This window comes from Equus quagga, chromosome 5 (assembly GCF_021613505.1).
Source record: "Equus quagga isolate Etosha38 chromosome 5, UCLA_HA_Equagga_1.0, whole genome shotgun sequence".
In the NCBI taxonomy this organism is placed as follows: Eukaryota; Metazoa; Chordata; class Mammalia; order Perissodactyla; family Equidae; genus Equus; species Equus quagga.
Genome location: NC_060271.1, coordinates 21,764,100 through 21,784,904, shown reverse-complemented (window position 1 = coordinate 21,784,904; position 20,805 = coordinate 21,764,100). Strand labels below are relative to the sequence as shown.

Here is a 20,805-nt window from a genome sequence, read left to right as displayed (position 1 = left end):
AGGGGGGCCTGAGCTGCAGTTGTGGGATCTAACCACGAGGTGGCGCCTCAGCATCTCCTTGTGCCAGATTTCCTCCAGCCTGCAAACACTCAGACCCAGAGCAGGAGGTTGTCAAAGGCTGGGAGGAGGGAGGCTGTGTCCACAATAAAGGAGGCAGGCCTGAGTTTTTTCTTAACATACAGTCCAAATGCAAGCTCACTTTTTGAAAAGAGAGGGAAAGATTTGAGTCTGAGAGAAGAGTAATATGCCAAGTATGCCAAATGGGAGTCCATACGTGTTTGAACACGCACACCTATGTGTCAATATATATCCCGTGTTCCCACGTGTGTGTGTGAGTGTCTCTGTGCATGTTGTATGCCCCATGTGCCCAGGAGAATCTGCATGTGTTCCCCTGTGCACGTCCCAGGCCTCCACATGTATGCATGTATCCCAGAGAGTGGGCAACCAGCAGTGCCCACCTCCATGCCTCAGAAAGTGAGGAGTCCCTGGGCCCTGAAAGAGAAGAGACACAGAGTCTGCAGCCAAAGGACCTTGAAGTTTTTAGGAGCCCCAAAGCAGCAGCAGATCATGGAGAACGTTCCTCTCCCCACTAGCCATAATCAAAGTCATTTGTCAAATGACCTCCTTAGATTATTCCTGGGTTCTATGTCTAGCTACCCAGGGTCACGTTCACATGGAGGCTTCCTAAAGAATCCCTCAATAGGCCGAAAGATTCATAAACTCATCCATTTATTCATTTATCATTTAATAAGCATTCAATGAGCACCTGCCACACACCAAGCCCAGTGCAGGACACATTTTCTATTTCTCCTTTCTTCTTCTTGTGAAGTGGTTTATGAGACAGGAAAGAAAAATTAGTTGCAGCTGTGAAGAGCCTGGAATGCTGGTTAGAGTGTTTAAACTTTTTTTCCCTGAAGATGGGCCATGGGGAGCCCCAGAAGAGTTTTCAGTAGGGGGTGACATGGGCCAGTCACTCTTGTGGCTGAATGGAATTGGAATTGGATCAGAAGAGATATGCATGAAGGCAGGAGGCCAGTTAGAGGATTGTTGCAATGGTCCAGGCAGTGGTTCTCACACTTTACTGTGCTTCTGAGTGACCTTACAGGCTTATTAAGACACAGATTGCTGGGACCCACCCCAAGAGTTATTGATTTAGTAGGTCTGAGGTGAGGTCCAAGAACTGGCGCTTCTAACAAGTTCCCAGATGTTGTAGGTGATGCTGGCCCCACGCTTTGAGAACTACTGGTCTGTGAGAAATAGTATAGTAGCTAAGGTGCTGACAGAGGGGTGGAGAGAGATGTTTAAGGGTTAGAAATGACAACAGTCTATGAAGATGAGCTTGCGGGGGTGAGGAGGAGGGCAAAGTCTGGGATGATTCTGGGGTTTTTTTGGGGTGAGGAAGATTGGCCCTAAGCTAACACCTGTGCCAATCTTCCTCTATTTTTTATATGTGGGATGACACCATAGTACGGCTTGATGAGTGGTGTGTAGGTCTGCGCCCAGGAACCAAACTCAGGACAGCTGAAACAGAGCACACGAACTTAACCACTATACCACCAGGCTGGCCCCGACTCTGTTTTAATTTGAAGGATGGTGGTGCCATTTACAGAACTATAGGACACAAGAGGAGAAGCAGATTGGGGTTGGTGGCAGGGGTGGAGGTGTTGAGTTCACTTTGAGACCTGGAAAGTCTCAGATGGCTGCAACAAGATGTCTGGAGGGAATACTCAGCTGGCAATTGCATTTATGAGTTTGGATTGATACAGACTGGACATAACCAGTTTGGGAGATAACAGAGGACAGGTAGTCATTGAAGTCTTGAGAAACGATGAACTGACTCATGAAGAGTGTAGATAGGAGGAAAAGGCAGAAGACTCAATCCTGAGAATGAATAATTGACATGGAGGATGTGGGTGAAAAGAGAGGAGACAGAAAAGAAGACTGAGAAGTGGTCAGAGCAGAAAGGAGGAAAACGAGCCAAGAAGGGAGTGTCTTGAACTGCAGGGAAGTAGGGTGAAGAAACCCAAGGAAGCCACCGGCCAGGCAGCCCTTCCTGCCATTCTGGCCTTCCCAAGCCTGCTGGAGAGAACACCGGATCCCCAGAGCTGGGCATGGGCAGCAACAGCTAGTGCCCGCCATGGTAACACACAAACACATAGCCTACGCATGTTGGTGTAACGAATGCACACCATCCACCATGTGGGTCAGTTACACTCATATTCAGTCAACAGTCTCTGGGTGTGACAGGCCCACACTCAACCAGCCGAGGCCCTCGTGGCTTCAGAAACATCTTGAGCCCTTCTCAGGTGGAACTCATGCCCAACCCCCGTTCCAGACAACTCTCTGTCTGGCCAGTTTGTGTCTTCAACCTCCTTGAAGTTGGGACTTTGGCTTGGGATTAGGAATTACCAGCCTGCGAAAGCCTGAGTCAAGTGGGCACCCTCAAAGGGGTTTGATCCAGAAACATTGAGAGAGACTGTGATGCCCCCCCCCAACGCGCACGCACACGTGAGCCAGTGGGCTTGAGTCTGCAGCTCCCAAACTTTGTCCACATTCACGTTCGCCCACCTCATAATGGTGCAGTGAGGTGTTTAGAGAACGGACTGATACCCGTTTTACAGACAAGAAAGCTGAGGCCGCGTCAGAGCAGCGCTTTGCCCAAACGCAAAGATGCAACGGAGCTGAGACGCAAACCTCCGGCCCCTATGTCCCAGCCTTGAATCCTTCCCAATGTCACCACAGCTGGGAGCTTCAAGCCTAGAAGGCGTCTGAGACCTGCAGGGGCTGAATTCACCGGCTGCTACCCCCCTGTGGGGGCGCGCCAAAGCCACGCCTCCCCTGGAGCAGTCGCTGGGGAGAAGAGAGAAAACGGCCACAGCATGTCTCTTTAATGCGCGTCCCCGGAGGCCCGGCGCGCCCCCGCCGTTATAACCGGAGTGTATGGAGCAGGCTGCGCTCAGAGGAAGAAGGGCGGGCGCTGGGCACCCGTCGACCGACTTTTCCAAGTGCGATCAGAGCCCGTCCGGCCCACGTCTTGCCCCCATGGACCCGCCCATGGGCGCCCACAGCTGAGGACGCGACGCCCGCTGGGCTCCGGGCTGGGTTGCACCCCGCCGCCTCAAAGTGCCCTCCGCCGGCAGTGCAGGCTCCCCGCGCCTCTGTCCGGAGGGTTCGCCGTCGAGCGAGGGCTCCGCCGCCGCCACGCCTCGCGCCCCACGCTGCCCGCCCCATGCTGGTGCACACTTACTCCGCCATGGTGAGTAGTCTCCGGGGCGGGGACACGGGGGCATACAGGGCCGGGGACTAGGGAGCCTGAGTGCTGGTCCTTGCGAACGTCCACCTCCAACGAAATCTCGGAGGGAGGGGGCCATAGGGACTCTTCCAGCTGAGAACGGTGCGCGCAGGAGACCGCTGTCCCCAGCCCGAGGCTCCCGCGCCCCGCAGGTCACTCAGAAATACATCTCGGGCCCCCGGGAAGCGGGCAGGACGGCAGATGGACCCTCGCGAGCTGAGGAGGATCCTTTCGGGCTGGGGTCCTTTCAGCCGCCGGTGAGTCGCCTAACGCGCCCCTCTCCTTCCCCAGGAGCGCCCCGACGGGCTGGGCGCAGCGGCTGGCGGGGCCCGCCTGTCGTCTCTGCCCCAGGCGGCCTACGGGCCGGCGCCACCGCTCTGCCACACGCCCGCCGCCGCCGCTGCCGCCGACTTCCAGCCGCCCTACTTCCCGCCGCCCTACCCGCAGCCGCCACTGCCCTACGGCCAGGCGTCCGACACCGCCGCCGCCTTTCCCCACCTGGCCGGGGACCCGTACGGCGGCCTAGCGCCCCTGGCACAGCCGCAGCCCCCACAGGCCACCTGGGCCGCGCCCCGCGCCACCGCCCGCGCCCACGAGGAGCCGCCCGGCCTGCTGGCGCCGCCCGCCCGCGCCCTGGGCCTCGACCCGCGCCGCGACTACGCCGCCGCGGTGCCCCGGCTCCTGCACGGCCTGGCCGGCGGTGCGCACGGCCTGGCGGACGCGCCCCTCGGCCTCCCCGGGCTGGCGGCGCCGCCCGGCCTGGAGGACCTGCAGGTGAGGCCCGAAGGGTCCGGGACAGGCCCGGATCGGCCGCGGTGATTTAGGACTCTGTCTGGAGGCGAAAGAGTGAGGAATGCGGGGACCCGACTTTTCTCCCAGCCTGCCGCTTCTCGCTCGCGACTCCGAGGATGCGTCCCACGTCCTGGGGTAGATGCTGCTTGGCCATTAACGCGGCCTGGCACTGAGTCCCTGCGCGGTGCCTGGATGGCGGCAACCCTCGGCGGAGTAAATGGACAGGGGCCGAACCACTTCTCTCCCTCTCCAGTGGGCCACGTAGGGCATCCATGCCCAGTCTCAGTCTGCCGGGGCAGCCGTGCCTGGAGCGGAGAGAGGCGGGGAAGTTGCCTGTCTAAGGTTCACAGTTCCCGTTCTGCACGGCACGGCGAGGTACCCAGGGCTCCTGGCTGGGCCGCAGATGCTGCCGAGGCAGGGCGAATCCTGCGTCCGCCCGTCTCCGCCCCAGGCGACGGTGGTGCGCGTGGGGCGGAGCAGACAGAACAGGGACCAGTGACAGCAGGGGTTTGGGAAGGGACTAGAGACTAGTTCCACGGACGCCCTTACCACCGCCTCTCCTGTTTGCAGGCCATGGATGAGCCCGGAATGAGTCTCCTGGACCAGTCCGTGATCAAGAAAGGTAAGGAATGGCTGCATCTGCCAGGGCAGAACCGGGCGAGACGGTGCAGGCCCCTGACGTGCAGACCCATTTTCTTTCCCGGGGAGCGTGCGTTTTGTGCGTCGTCAGACTCGGTGGCCACGGGGTACTCTTTCCCGCCCAGCAGACGGGTAGCGGAGGCTGAGGGCCTGGCCAGAGCTTGGGTAGCTGCGCGCTTGGTGAGTCGGCCCCAGAGCCTGCAGCCGGGAGTGGGCTCGAGGTCATCCGCGCTCACTGGGCTGCCCGGGCCAGCCAAGCCACACAAACCCTACGGAGGGGAGGGCGCTCTTGTGGATCTGGAGTTAATTTGCAGAACGAGTTAAACCACTTCCCTGTTTCCTAAGAGGTGGGAACGGGGTGCTGTTCCCACGGATTTCATTAAATGATTTCCACATTACATAGCCTTACCGTTTCCGAGCCTGGCAAGTGCTTGCGGCCCCTTCCTTCTCAGCAGAGCCTCGGCGGCCTCTTGTTTGCCTGGGGAATTTTCTCTCCGTGCAGGAGCCTCTTTCCGCCTTTAGGATTAAGGGAGCTGGTGTGTGAATGTCGTGTGTTAGGCGGTGTGCAGGAGGGTCAGGGCGGCCTGCTCCTGGGTGTTGGTGTCTACGTGAGTTCGAGGTCCTGTCTCCGTATGCTCCTTTCCTAGGTGTCTTTCTGGTATCTCTTGGCGTGTAGGTATGTCTCTGTTGCTGAGTGTGTGATGCGTGTCTGTTATGTTGGCATACATTTCTGTGGTTTGGGGGTCTCCATGTGTGTGTTAGGGGCTCCGTAGTGTCCCGGAATTTGTTCTTCGGTACCGAGGATCTCCTAGCATGTGAGGGTCGCTCCTTGTGTATTTTCGGGAGTGTTCGTGTCTCTGCGTTAGTAAAAGCCAGGGGTTTGAGACCGACCCTCTAGTGTATTTTCGGGCCTGAGGACGAGTTCTGGCCATGCCAGGGAAAGGTGAGAAAGAGACAGAAAGACAGAAACAGAGATTCAGAGGGGTCCAGGCGCTTCACGGCTCCTTAGATTTGGGGCAGGTGCCCAGGAGGAATTGGAGGTGCAGACAAGCCCTGCGTGCCTGGGGCAGGCGCCGCTCCCGCGGGATTTGGCTCAAATTGTTTTTCAAAAGAGTGCATTCAAGCCTGGGCTGTTTGCCCTCCACGTGTTCTCTGGGGAGGCTGGGGCTGGGGCTGGGGCTGGGGGTCTGGCGCTGGATTTCCAGGAGCTGGGGCTGGGTTCCCAGGGGCTGACAATTAGCTGGACCGCCTGGAGAGTGTGTAGAGAAGAGAAGGGGACGGGCCTCCTGGAACTTAGGGAAGGAGTGCTCCAGGTATTGCAGCTGTGTCATCTGGAACTGGGGGTGTGGCGACGACGCTAGGAACCCGGCGGCCTGGACTGGGGGCGGAGGTGTGCGCGGGACCTTACTCTTTGCTTTTGGGCGCTGCCCTGGCTTAGTGGAACTTTTTGAACCCGTCGGAAGGAAGAGTTAGGTCTGCAGTTGGCAAGAGCCTATCGCTGGGCTGCGTCTACTCTTTGATAACGATCGATCGTGGTCGCAGCCCCCAGCTCCGGACTCCTGCACTGGCTCGGGGAGCTGGGGGGCCTAGGCTCACTGACTCCGTGGAGGAGGCCAGCCCCCTGCATTTTAGGAAGAGGCTTGAGGACCTCTGCCCTGGGGCAGCGTAGAGGATCAGTTGGGGTTCTGAGTTCCTGAAACCCCAATCCCCAGGCCAGAGCCAGGACAGGAGACTGGCTTCGAGGAGGTCCTGGAATGGCCCGAGTTGGTTTCTCTCAAAGGGCATCAGCTTCCCTAAATCTCGGGTCGTAGGTGTGCGCCCGGAATCCCCAAAGGCGGTCCCAAGAACACAGTGAGTGCAGCCGGGACTGTCCTGATGCGAGGCATCGCCGACCTGGGTGCGCACACCGCCCGGACGACAGTGTTGGCCTGTCGGTGGCCCAGCGCAGCGTGGTGGAGTGCCAGCGACCAGAGCCGGAGACTGCGTCCTGGGCGCTCCACCCCGACGTCGAGTCACAGCCCCGAGCGCTGCAGGGGGCTGGGGGTGCGCTCCCTGCAGAGGGAAGCACCTGGGTCTCGAACCGTGAGCCTTCTGCTGGCGCGGCGGGCCTTTGGGGAGGAGAGAGGGTCGTACCGGCGCTTTCGAGCTTTGCAAACGCGGAGGCGGAGCTGGTTCCGGGAGGGCCAGTCCTAGGCGCGAGCGTGCGCAGGCGGCCGAGCGGATCCGCTGTGGCTAAGCTGGTGGCGGTGGAACTCTGCGGGCAGCGGGCAGTTTTCGCCTAGGCCCTGCGCTGTCGTTGAGGGACTCTGGTCAGGTCACCAGCCCCTTAGGGGCTGTAGATTAGCGCCCTTCTTCTCCCTCAGGCCCTTCCGACAGCATTGGGAGCCCCTGTCGTGTCCTGAAGACCTCCGGCACCCGCCGGGATCCTAGTCCGACGCGGGCCCTGGAATCATAGCCATTTTTGGCTAGCTGAAGCATCCGGTTCCTCCAGCTCCTCCCGGCCCTGATGGTGGGGCCGGCTGTGTCGCGGGCAGCTGTTGGGGGTCCTGAGTACAAAATGAAGGCAGCCCCAGCTCTACCCCAGAAGAGGCCTTCCTACCGCAGGGTGCCGCCGGGGAGGGGAGCCCAGAGGCTCTGGGGCCCAGACCTTGGCTGTAAAATCTTCTCTGCTCCAAGCACTTGTCCTGGGGCGGGGAGGGGAAGCGAAGCCTCTGTCCAACCACACATTTGCAGATCAGCTGCTTCTTGCAGCCACGGTATGGATCCGAGGATGGCAGATAGGGCCTGACAGGAGGAGAAGCAGGGAGCTCTCCATTTTCTGCCCACATTTATCACCTCCAGTTTTGCTACCTGTCCTAGAGGCACAGAAAGCAGGCAGGACTGGCAGGGGAGACAGACTTTGAAGGGAAAGTTTTCTAGCTGAGAAGAGTGGCGAGCAGGGTCTGTACAGATACGTCTAATTTTATTATTTTTTCTTTTTGAAGAAAGAACAAGTTAGAAAAAGCAGAGTGGTTCTCACAGGGGTCCCATCGGCTGGAAGCAATGCTTCCCATTAACCAGGAAACACCTGTTTCGGGGAGCTCAGAGGAGGTGCCGTGATGTTGGGAGGATTCCTGGGGGAGAGACATTAGGACCCGGCTCAGTAGGTGCTCCATGGGTGTTTGTTGAATGAATGAGTGATGGTTTTGAAGTCTGAGTGCATTGGGAGAGGGAGTGTAGAAAGGGCCAAGCTACACCCTGGGCACAGCATGTACAAATGCCCTCGACTGTACAAAAGCCAGACGGGTTAAAAAGGTTAAAAGTCTCTGTGGATTTCAAGTTAAACAGTCACAGCTGGAGGGGAGTGGTTTGGGGGTGAGAACTGAGTTGTTCCTCCTTCCCTCCAGGAAGGGGGGGGGGGGGGTTTGCCCAGCTGGGGGTGGGAAATCCCTCTTTGCTGGGCTCTTGTCCAATCTCAGGGCATCTCCAGGGCAGGACCTGATGTAAATTGTCACCCTCTCCTCTGGGGAAGGAAGAGGGAAATGGGGACAGTCTGGGCTTCCAAGTGAATCTCCAAGCAGGGCCAGGCCTAGGGGGAGGTGAGTGAGGCAAGATTTAGATAAATGGTATATCTAAATGCAATATTTTAAAGTGGAAAATAATGCAAAAAATCCATGATAAACACAAATATCCAAATTTTACATAAAGGCAGAATCCGACCCTGCACTCCCACAACCCTGTCTCACTTGCCTCCCAGGCCACTGCCTGCCCCAGAAAGGGATGGAAAAACCAGTGCCCTTGCAGATAAGAGTTTGGGCTGCACCTGAGGGCAGCATGGAGCAGGGGGTGAAGGGTAGGAGCTGTATGTAAAACAAACCCGCTGGCAGTTGGTGAGAGGGAAATTTAACCAGCAGGTCCTGATACCTCTTCTGTCTGCCTTCCTCCTGCTGCTCCTCCCTCCCCCCAGGCTTTGGAGCAGTAGCACCCTAAGTGTGGTCTAAGGAACCACAAGCATCAGAACCCCTTGGGGGTGCCTGTTGAGGAATGAAGATTTCCTGGGCACCACCCCACATCTACTGAATGAGAATCCCTGGCACTTTCATTCTTTAATGGATTTATTGAAGTAAAATTTACATACCTAAAATTCACCCGTGGTAAGAGTATAATTCAATGACTTTTAGCACATTTATAGAGTTGTGTAACCATTACCACAATCCATTTTAAGACATTTCTATCACCGCCCCCAAATTCCTTCATTCCCATTTGTAGTTAATTCCCATTCCCACCCCAAGCCTTAGGCAACCACTGATCTGCTTTCTGTCTATAAATTTGCATACTCTGGACATGTTATATAAATGGAATATATAAATATGCAGACTTTTGCATTTAGCTTCTTTTACTTAGCATAATGTTTTTGAGGTTCATCTGTGTTGTAGCACGTGTCAGTAGTTCATTTCTTTTTATTGCTGAGTAGTACTCCATTGTACGGATGAAACACATTTTGTTTATCCATCCATCAGTTGATGGACACTTGGGTTCTTTCCACTTTTTGGCTATTATGAATAATGCTGCTATGATCATTCACATACGTACATGTCTTTGTGTGGACATCTGTTTTCATTGCTCTTAAGTAGTAATTGGAATTGTAAGTTTGTGTTTAATTTTTTAAGAAACTGCCAAGCTCTTTTCTAAAGTGGCTGTTCTATTTTACATTCCCGCTAGCAATGCGTGAGTGTTCCAGTTTCTCCACAGCCTCACCTACACTATCTTTTTTATTATAGTCATCCTAATAGTATCTCAGTATAGTTTTAATTTGCATTTCCCTAATGACTAAGGATGTTGAGCATTTTTTCATGTGCTTATTAGCCATTCATATCTCATTTTCAGTGAAATGTCTATTCACATATTTTGACCTTTTTTTTTAAGATTTTATTTTTCCTTTTTCTCCTCAAAGTCCCCCAGTACATAGTTGTATATTTTTAGTTGTGGATCCTTCTAGTTGTGGCATGTGGGACTCTGCCTCAACATGGCTTGATGCGCGATGCCATGTCCGCGCCCAGGATCCGAACCTGCGAAACCCTGGGCCGCCGCAGCGGAACGCGTGAACTTAACCACTCAGCCGGCCCCTGACCATTTTCTAATTGGGTTGTTTATCTTAATGTTAAGTTAAAGAGTTCTTTATATATTCTGGAGTCACATCCCTAATCCCTTATATGATTTGCAAATATTTTCTTCAAGTTTATGGTTTGTCTTTTTATTTTCTTGATAGTCTTTTGAGGTGGAAAAGTTTTTAATTTTGATGAAGTCCAATTTGTCATTATTTTCTTTTCTGGGTCATGCTTTTGGCGTTGTATCTAGGAACTCTTTGCCCCAACCAAGGTCACAAAGACTTTCCTCCTACGATTTCTTCTAGAAGGAATTGCGACTTTAACCAGCTTTCCAGGAGAATCTGTTGCACACGCCCCAGATTCAGTGGTCAGACCGTGTACTGCGTAGATGTGTGTGAGAGTCTCGTCTGACAGGTTGAATTACTAGGAGCTCTCGTGTCTGTAGAAGTGTGTATATGGGAATCACTTCTGCTGTGTCACCGGGGGGACACCATGAGTAGACCACTTCAGCTTCAGGAGTCACCGTGGTGTGGGAGACAAACATCAGTGTCCCTGCTTTGCAATCTGTGCCAGTCTAAGTCCCACCTCCATGACTGTCCCTTCCCCAGGCCACTTGCTTCCCTAACCTTGGGCTCCATCCCTCTTACCATTTTTGAGGGAAGAGGCTCTGAGGAAAAGGAAAAGGACACGTAGGGGAAGCAGCAAAGTCTATCATTCATGTCCACAAACACATGGCCACCTGTCAGGCATCCACGCTTAGCTGCACCTACGTTTGCATAAATCCGGCACACATTCTGTGTTTAAATATATCAACAGGAGCAAAAGCACTTGCAGATATCCATATGCATGCTGCCACAATCCTGCAGCACTAGAGGAGGGCAGAGACTATGCTGTGTGCATACCTGGGGCTCAGTATTTATTAAGTGTGCAAATGCACGGTCTCACCCTCATTGCTCTATGACAGGGCATACAGTGTTTGTGTACAGTCATTTTTGTGACACACGTGTGCTCACATATGTCCCTGTTTGCACATGCACGAACAGTCTCACGCCCCTCTCACAGCACCCGGCCCCAGGGGGCCCCAGGTTTTATTAGAAGTTGGATGGAGGAGGCTGCTGGAGGAGAGAATTTTCTGTTCCTCTGACTGCTCTCTGGCTAGAGGTTGTGAGAGGGAGGAGAGTCGCTCTGCCCTTCTTTTTATTTTATTAATTTGTAGTTTTATTTTTTAAATCAAGCGTGAGGTACAATTTACATACTCTTCAGTTTGCCCTTTGCAGATATGCATTTTTATGAATTTTGACAAATGTAAACATATAGTCATGTCACCACTCAAGCAATCAAGATGTAGAATAGTTTTGTCAGCCCAAAGATTCTCCTCAAGGCAGAGGGACACAGGTGAAGAAGGAACCCATGCACAGGCCTGGGGGATGCTGGGGGGAGGAAGGCAGGGCTCCCGTCGCATGTCCACTATCAGTGTGTCTGTTGAGTGAGGACATCCTTGCTCCTCACTCTGGGAGAGGGCTGGGATGAGGGCAAGGGGAGTGAGGCAGGATCGTGCAAGAGCAGAATCAGAACCTGTTTCTAATTAAAATTTTGATATTTTGTCACCATGGATGTTTTTACATTAATTTTTATTTTTTTAATATTGCATTAAAATACTATTTATCTTGATGGCTGAGTTTTTTGGCACCTCTTTAAATTTTGCACCCAAGGTTTGCGCCTCACTTGCCTCACCCTAGTTTGGGGCCTGCTCTGGGGACAGGGAACTTGCCTGGGGTAGGGTGTGTGCTGCTCCCTTTCTCTAGATCCTCCCACCTCTCCCACTCACCCCATCCATGACCTTTTGAGCCCTCCCTGGTGCCTGAATGGGGGCCCAGGGAGGAAGGGCAGCTTGACTATCAGTTGCTAACAAAGGAATGAGGCTCCCCCATCGTCCCCTCACACACAGTCTGGGCTGTGGGCCATCACTCTTTTCCTCGTTTCAGGTTTCAAGGGCCCTTGTGTCACTCATTTATTCCGCATTCACTGATGCCCACTTGGGCCAAAACCCTGCCCTCAAGGCACTCCTAGTTGGTGGGAGAGGCAGCCATGGAAGCAGACATGAAAGTTCAGTGTGGTCAGGACAGGGATGGCGTGAGAGGGAGCTGAGGTCGAGGGACGGGAAGCTCTGTACCAGGGATGGTGCCAAAACCTGAACCGAGGCTTGGAAGGAGGAGGCCCTGAGAGAGACAGTGAGCTGTTCCACCAGCTCACACGCTGGTGGTCCCATATCTCAGGTGGTGCTTCACACATGTTCCATTTGGCCAGAACTGGGTTTTTAAATTTTTGAATCTGTTACCAATGTTTAAAAACCCAGAGATTTCACATAGAAATCCAGAATCCTGGTCTCACCAGCCAAAAAAACAAACTGGGAGTTCTGGCAACGTTGGTGTGTCCTGCAGGGGAACACTCAGCCAAGTGGTGGCTTTACCTAGGGTGGCACGTCTCCCATACCTCGCTGGCTTATGTTACGTGTTGTGCTCCCCCTTTGAAGTCTAGAGCTGTGCTGTCCACTGCGGAACCACTAGCCACGTGTGGCTGTTGGGCACTTGAAATGTGGCTAGTCCAAATTCAGATGGGCTGTAAGTGTAAAATAGCACTGGATTTTGAAGACTAAGTGCAAGAATATAAAATGGTTCATTTATACTTTTTAAAATATTGATTACATGTCACTGATAAAATTTTAATATATTGGAGTCAATAAAATATATTAAAATTAACCTCACTTGTTTCTTTTTACTTTTTGTAAATGAGGTACTAGAAAATTTACATTTACTATCTGGCTCACAGTACATTTCTATTGGTCAGTGTGGGTTGAGAGCCTAAAGGACAAATGGAGGACCAAGCAGGAGAGGTAGGCATCGGCTGGACCACGAAGGAGGGTGAAGGAGGGAATTGTGAGGGTTAAGGATATGAACTTTGGAGTCTGTGGTCAGAGTTCAACACCCACTTCTCCTCCTTATTGCTGTGCCATCTTAACCTCTTTGAACTTCTAGTTTCTTCACTCTGAAATGGGGATGGATAATAGCATCTGCTCCACAGAGCTGTTACTATTATTATTTTTGCTGAGGAAGATTCACCCTGAGCTAACATCTGTGGTCAGTCTTCCTCTATGTTGTATGTGGGTCACCGCCACAGCATGGCTTAATGAGTGCTGTAAGTCTGTGCCCTGCATCCAAAGCTGCAAAGCCCCGTTGAAGCAGGGCACGCCGAACTTGACCACTACGCCATGGGGCGGCCCCCACAGAGCTGTTCATGGAAAGCACGTAGTAGATAGTTGAAGGATGGGCAGCATCATTCTGCCCAGCTATGGAGCTGGGATTTGGTTCTCAGGGAACTGACCAGGCACTGATGGGTTTTAGGCTGCAGAGTGATGCGTGTTTCAGAAAGATTCTTCTGGAGCAGGGCAGGAGACCTGAGCAGGGTCTGTATAGACAGTCAAGTGGGAAGCTAGCGAGCATCTCTGTGCATGCAGAGAAGGAGCTGCATCCAGGACACATGGAGAAATGAAAGCTCCAGGACATGGTGATGGGTGGGATGTGGTGGGAGAGGGCGATGTGGAGGGCATCATGGAGGTTTCTGGCTGGGCAACTGGGTGGAGAGTGGGAATGCTGGAGGGGCTCTGCCAGCCCGGGGACAGGATCAGCCTTGCTTACCTCTGCATTAGCACAGTCCTGGCACACAGGTGCTCAGCAAATAGTGCCGAATGGCTGGAGGGCTGAGAGCACTGCCTTTGAGACCACAGTCCAGGGCTTACTACTGGTTCTAAGTTTACCACCTGTGTGATCTCAGGCTTCATCTCTTCATCTGTAAAATGGGAATAATAAATGTAGACCCCTAGTGGGTTGTTCTGAGGATTCAGTGAGGTTATCTGTGTAAGCACACAGTATAGTGAGTGCTCAGTAACTGTTGGTCCCAGACTCCCAGCTTGATCCCTGCCTGCCCCCCACACAAGGCCCACCTTCTCTACCATGCTCCCACTTCCTTGAAAGAAGAGAAGCCCAAGGGGAAGCAAGTGCCTCAATTATTCTCCCTTCCCCCTGATGCTAAGCAGGAAGATAGAGGTTAGACTGCAGGAAGAACTTTCTTTTAGAGCCAAGAGTATCCAAGAAGGTTTTATAAAATTAACTTCTCAGAGTCCCTTCCCCGCCTCCCATAGATATTCGTTGATAATTAGAGAGCATTTGGGAGAGAGGGTGCGCCTCTTTATTCCTGCTCTCCTTGAGCAACTCAGGGTGATGTGGCAGGAAGTGGGCCAAGGCTGGAGGCCTAATGGGGCCACAACCTCCTTGTCCCTGGGATGTGGGAGTCCAAAGCCTGCCGGCCTCTCACTGTCCTGGGGGTGGGAAAGAGATAGGGGTCACAGTGGCCAGGGGGATGTCAGGGACTCTTTGTGGTTGTGCAGATCTGCCTTGCCCTGCTACAGTGACCCAGGAATCCTGCCTCCAGCTCAGATCCATTTCCTCATTTCCATCTCCCTCCCTGATTTCACATGCCCAAACTCCAAGACTCTGCTGAAGCTGTCTGAGTTTTAGCAGAGAACCAGCCTGGCTCAGTGAATCCCTCAGTGAACACAGGTTCAAGAGCCAGACAGCTCTGGGTTCAATTTCCACTGCCTGTTAGCTGAGTAGACTTGGGTGAGTCATGTGTACCTTAGTGTGCCTCACTTTCTTCCTTTGTAAAGCAGGAGTTGCAGAGCCTCCCTCAGAAAGCTGCTGGCACATTTAGATGCAGCTCTGTGTGCACAGCATGTAGCAGGGTGCCCAGCACACAGCTGGCGCTTCATCAACGTGCTCATGCCACAGCTGGCTGGTGCCCGTGTGCTGTGTCCCTGGCTCAGTGTTGTCTCTCTCTCCCTTGCCCTTGCTTCTGCTCCACAGTCCCCATCCCCTCCAAAGCCAGCAGCCTCTCAGCCCTCTCACTGGCCAAAGACAGCCTGGTTGGCGGCATCACGAGCCCCAGTGAGGTCTTCTGCTCCGTGCCAGGCCGGCTCTCACTGCTCAGCTCGACGTCCAAGTACAAGGTGACGGTGGGGGAGGTCCAGCGGCGACTCTCTCCTCCTGAGTGCCTCAATGCTTCCCTCCTGGGTGGCGTCCTTCGCAGGTAGGAAGGCCAGCCCACAACTCCCTGCACAGTGCCTGGGCCAAAATCCATGGTCATTTCAGACCTTCTCAGGGGGTCAGAGAGGGGCCAGCCTCACCCCAGGCCACAGGGTCACGTCCACCTTGGTCTCCCTGGGGGATTGTGTATGCTCTGGGGAGAGGCCCAGGTCCCCAGCAGCAACCACAAGTCTGTGGGCTTGGGGGTGGGTGGTGGAGAAAGAAGCCTGGGTACAGAGAAGGGATGGAGGACTCACCAACATTGGGCAGGATGGACAAGGCTGAGTCTGGGGAAGAGAGAGTGCCATCTTCACCCCCTCTTCCAGGAAAGGGACCCCAGGACCCACAGCCATTCCCTGTGGAGCAGAGGCCTCTCTGGTGTGTGTGTTTAGGGGTCCATGGTTTGTCTTCATAGGTATGTGTCTGTCGCTCTCTCTGCATGTCCTTGTGCCTGGGTAGGGTATTTGTGCTTCAAGGCTATGAGTTTTGATGTGTTCAGGATGGTGTGTGCATATGTGTGCATGTGTCTGTGGTGTAGAGGATGGCCAGGAATACATGTTTCCATGAGTGTGAGTTTCCTGTGTTACTTCTAGTGGATGTGTTGGCTGGAGTGTGTCCTACTCTGTGTGTGTTTGTGTGATTGCATGCACATCTGAAGCTGATGTACGTATGTTTACCTGTCTGTACTTCTGTGTAGGGGCTGCATTTGTGCAGGTGTGGGGGTGTCTTCTTATTCCTGGTCTCTGAGCACAGCAGAGGGACTTGTGTGAGTCCATCAGTGTCTGTACACATGTCCCTGGGATCCTGACTTGATGTGAACATGTGTCTCTGTGTCCCTGTGTCCCTGGGTGTCTGTGTCTGCATATGTCTCTCTCTATTGGTGTGTGTGTGTCTTTATTCTTGGCCCTCAGTGTGTTTACCTGTGTGCGTGTATATTATCTATGTGTCCCGGAGTGACTGTGTGTGTACCTGTGTCTCCTGTGTATCTCTGCATATAGGTCTGCGTGTCTCTGGGTAGCTGTGTATGGCCCAACAGGTGTGCTAAGGTGGGAAAAAGGACCCCAAGATGCTGGCCTATTCTGCCCCACCCTGGGCTGTTCCTGCTGCAAGAGGATTAGGGAGAAATGAAGGGCTCCTGGAGCTGGGTACTAGGCCCCCCGCCCCCATCTTGGCTACAAAGCCAGTGAGGTTAGGAAGAGGTTGGAACCAGGCTGAAAGAGGCCCCAGAGCATCCCCAAGGCCAGACTCAAGTCTCAGCAGGGGTTGGTGGAGGCAGCAAGGCCCCATCGGGGTCACTTAGCCTACATGCTTCTCTCTTGTCTTCATAGTGTGTGTCTGTCTCTCTCTGTGCACGTCAAGGGCCAAGTCCAAGAATGGGGGCCGGTGCCTGCGGGAACGGCTGGAGAAGATCGGGCTCAACTTGCCGGCCGGCCGTCGCAAGGCTGCCAATGTGACGCTGCTGACTTCACTGGTGGAGGGTGAGTGAGGCTTGAGGGTGGGCGTGCGTGTGAGCATGAGGGGACCTGTGTCGTCCAGTGTGACTGTGTGGCTGTCTCTGATGCGGCAGGGTATGTTTAGTCACGTGTGTGTTCTCTGTGTGTCATGTCTAAGTAAGGAGTGTGTGTGATATGTGTGTAGAGTCTTTATGTGTATGTGCATGCACACACGTGGATGCACCCACACAAAAGAGAGCATGTGTATGTGTGTGTATGTGGGGAGGAGTGGCCAGTGTTTGGATGTGGTAAAGGGATGAGCGGTGAAGGTTCCTTCCTTCCCTGGAGGTTGGTGATGCTGGGCTTGGTCATCTCCAGCTCAGGCTTTGGGATACATGGTGGACTCAGCTCCCACCCCTGAGCTCAGAGCCCATCCCTTGTGGCCTTGAGGGAGGGGAATGAGATTAGTGCTGGAGCTGGGCTGTGGCGGGGCATCAGAGGAAAGTATCTGTAGAAGCAGGACAGGGCAGGGCAGGATGGCCCCTGGCCAGGGGATCGGAGGGTCAAGGCTGTGCTCCGGGCTCAAAGGTACACCTGTCTGTAGTGAAGGCTCATCTCTGACTCTCGTCCCCACCAGGAGAGGCCATGCACCTGGCCCGAGACTTTGGCTACGTCTGTGAGACCGAGTTCCCAGCCAAGGCAGCTGCCGAGTACCTGTGCCGACAGCACTCTGACCCCGGGGAACTGCACAGCCGCAAGAGCATGCTGCTGGCCGCCAAGTGAGTGAGGATGCCATGTGTGGGCACTTTGGGGCACCATGCACAGGATGTCATGGGGTGCCACAACAGGCACGTGTAGGTGCAATGCACATAGACACCAAGCATGGGCACAGTGGACACCACTCATGTGCACGTGTGATGTACAAATGGCACCACACACGGGCACACCCAGGCTCCATGCTGTGCATGCCACAGGGGCACAAATGGACACGTAACATATCTGGGTTCTATGCATCAGCAAACACCGTGTCACAGAGAGGCTTACCTAGGCCTGTGTGGGTACCACACCCCATATACTGCCCCATGGCATGACCAGCCCCAGTCCTATCATGGGTCTGGGCTTCTGTGGTCTTGCAGAGCTCCCCCTGCCTGAGCCTTGCCCATCAGCCCTTCTGTTCTAGTGACTTCCATCGGAGCACCAATGCCCACACAGTCCCCTCTGCAAATCTCATTGGTGTCTCCCTCACCACCATTCACATACTGTCCCCTCAACCCTGGTCTCCTCATCTCACTTCTGGCCCCTCACCCCAGCGCTCCGTTGCTCCCTCAGCCTTCCTGCACATGCACGGCTCTCCTGCTCAGGAACCTTCAATAGCTCCCACTGCTACTGCATGGACTTTCAAACTAGGTTCTGTGGGGATGCCGCAGGGCCTGTTTAATGAGCTGGTATTCCATTAAGATTTAGTTTTTAGAAAGAGTCCCCTTTCAAGAAGAGACAGAGAGAGAGAAAAAGAGAGGGAAAGAGTGAAAAAAAAATTTTGAAAACCACCAATCTGTGGGGCCAAGTCCAGACTCTGAGGGCCCACAATCTGGCCACACAAACCCCAACCACTTTAACTGACCTGCTTGCTCTCTCCTGTCCTCACGTCCTTGGGTTTGCTAGAACACCCTCCAGTCCCCTCACCCAATGCAGTCCTTCAAATCACAACTCCACTCTCCCTCCTTTGAGGCTTCCTCAAGTCCCCTAGGCAGAGGTGAAATCACAGACTCAGGGGACTGCCATGACTCCTAGGACCTTTGAGGCTGCTCATATTGTCGCTGGAGAAACATATCCAGGGGGACTCATCACACTCATTAGTCAGCTCACTCATCAAGAACTTCCTGGGTCCCAGTCATGTCTAAGATGCTGGCTGGTTTCCATGGTGAGACAAAACTTAGACATGAGTGATCCTCCTGCTTGAGCCACATGCAGGATGCACAAAGAAATGAATAACGGCCACAAACTGGAGCTGGATTCAAATCCCAGCTTAGTCACTTGGGCAGGTCATCTAACCTATCTGAAACCAGTTTACTCATCATACAATGGGGATGATAATAACAGTATAGATTTGTTGTGAGGATTGAGTGAGATGATGCATAGTATACTTGGTATAGCGTCTAGGCCTCAATTCATGTTCACTGTTAGCTATTAATTATTCAAGGTAGATTCTGGATTGTTCCCTAAAAATTTCAAAGACAGCCAGCCCTGGTGGTCTGGTGGTTAAGATTCACTGCTGTTACGACCACGGCCTGGTTTCATTTCCCGGTCAGGGAACCACACCATCCATCTGTCGATTGTCATACCGTGGCGGCTGCTGTTGTTGTGATGCTGAAAGTTATGCCACCTGTATTTCAAATACCAGCAGGGTCACCCATTAGTGGACAGGTTTCAGTAAAGCTTCCAGACTAGACCGACTAGGAAGAAGGACCTGGCCACCCACTTCCAAAAACATTGGCCATGAAAACCCTATGATTAGCAGTGGAGCATTGTCTGATAGAGCGCTGGAAGGTGAGAAGATGGTACAAAAAGACCAGGCAGGGTTCTGCTCTGCTGTACACAGGGTCGCTAGGAGTTGGAATTGACTCGATGGCACTAACAACAAAAAATTTCAAAGACAAAGCTCTGTGAAGCATTGAGTGTGTGTGGTGGGGGTGAGAGGGGGAGAGAGGATCAAGGAAAGTTTCCAGGATAAGGCAATAGTTGAGCTGGAATTTGCATGTGGGCAGGATACCCACAGGAAGAGAGATTGTAGGGTATTGACATGTGCTGTTTACTAGTTGTGTGATATTGAGCAAGTCAGTTAAAATCTCTTAACCTTAGTTTCCTTTTCTGAAAAATGGGTATGATCATCATTTGCAGACTATTGGCAGGGTCAGCCATCATAAATATAATACATATAAAGTACCCAGCATGTGGTAGGTCCTTCTCTGGGCTCAGACCTTTGTTCTTTAACCTCTGACCCTCCTTCCCCCACCAGGCAGATCTGCAAGGAGTTTGCAGACTTGATGGCTCAGGACCGCTCACCACTGGGCAACAGCCGCCCAGCACTCATCCTGGAGCCCGGAGTGCAGAGTTGCCTGACACACTTTAGCCTCATCACCCATGGCTTCGGTGGGCCCGCCATCTGTGCTGCCCTCACTGCCTTCCAGAACTACTTACTGGAGTCACTCAAGGGGCTGGACAAGATGTTTCTAAGTAGTGCGGGCAGTGGGCATGGTGACACTAAGGCTTCAGAGAAGGATGCCAAGCATCGGAAATAACCGCTTCCCCGGCCCCATCCCTAAGGGGCTCCTGAGGCCGGAAATGAGGTCTTAGCTCCTGGGGATGGGCCTGAAAGGATTAAAAGGTGGGGTTGGAGTTAGGCCAGAAAGAGGACATTCATCCAGAAACCCCTGAGTTCGGGGTCTGGGTTGGAGAGGAGAGGTGGCCTCTCTGTGGTGGTTTGTTGATAAGGGCTCAGGCATCTGCCTCATGTGCAATTTTCTGACCCTTGATTGCTGAGAAGTGCTTAGACAGGAAATTGGCATGGGAAAGCTTGGTTCTTGGGGCTGAGCCCTGCCCATTAGGGTGCCTGGGTAGCAATGGGTGCTCCTAGGGGCCAAGGCCTTGCTGTTTTTACTGATGGCAGGAAGGAAAATGTTAACAAACCAGAGGTGCTACTGAGGAGATGTGCTCCTCATCCAGAATCTCCTACCCCCAGAAAAGGGCTGCTGGCAGGAAGCCCCAGTGGGCTCTTTGGACCCCTCCTAATCTTGGAAAGAAGTGGGCAGGAGGGGCCCTCAGGATCAAAGAAGATAAAGCACAAATTGGAGAACTTGAATCCAGGCTGCACTTCACTCCTGTTGCTGTCTGTCCTATTTATTTATGTATGTTGTAATTAAATTTGAAAGTTTAAAAATGTCCAGTGCAACTTATTTATCCCGATAAGCTGAGGACTCATTTCCCTCTTTTCTGCTCATGCACCGAGATGTCCAGCCGGACCAGAATAGAGAGGGTGTTTTTGCTCGCAAAGGGCTGTGGGTGGGCTGGGAGGGAAGAACGATGTGTCAGGGACCCTGAGGTTGTCGCTGGGATTTCGTATTTGCTGTTGTTCTCTTGACCCTGCAATCACTGTACCTCCCCACCTCTCAGATTGCTTTCTCATTCTCTTAATAAAACCTTTTCATTGGATATGAAGCCCTCTCTGTCCTTCTTCAGCCCAGGCCTGGATTTGCCTCCGAAGAGGGCAAGGTCACTGGGGAGAGGCAGAGCCTGGAATTAGGAGGAGGGGTTCAAGTGGGAAGGGGCCTCTAAGGGGAAATCATGGGAAGGAGCTGTGGGCACCTGTGTGTGTGGCAGGGGTTGGGGGGGGTACAGATGGTGGATCTCTCTTGTTTGTCATTGTG

At 53.4% G+C, this 20,805-nt stretch overlaps 1 protein-coding gene across 1 annotated transcript; it reads left to right on the top strand.

Moving 5' to 3' along the window:
* Nucleotides 1-1,537: 1,537 nt before the first annotated feature.
* Nucleotides 1,538-20,431, top strand: TFAP2E (transcription factor AP-2 epsilon). Its single transcript, XM_046662889.1, has 7 exons — nt 1,538-3,256; nt 3,584-4,066; nt 4,655-4,706; nt 14,730-14,952; nt 16,308-16,426; nt 17,019-17,160; nt 19,398-20,431. Exons 1-7 carry the CDS (start codon nt 2,891-2,893, stop codon nt 19,678-19,680), a joined length of 1,668 nt encoding a protein of 555 aa, XP_046518845.1. The 5' UTR covers nt 1,538-2,890; the 3' UTR covers nt 19,681-20,431.
* The last annotated feature ends 374 nt before the right edge of the window (nt 20,432-20,805 follow it).

Excerpts from the sequence above, each read along its gene's own strand:
- TFAP2E (XM_046662889.1), top strand. The coding sequence starts at position 2,891 with ATGCGCGTCCCCGGAGGCCCGGCGCGCCCCCGCCGTTATAACCGGAGT. Across the intron at positions 3,257-3,583 it reads TGCACACTTACTCCGCCATG|GAGCGCCCCGACGGGCTGGG; the intron begins GTGAGTAGTCTC and ends CTCCTTCCCCAG. Across the intron at positions 4,707-14,729 it reads CCAGTCCGTGATCAAGAAAG|TCCCCATCCCCTCCAAAGCC; the intron begins GTAAGGAATGGC and ends TCTGCTCCACAG.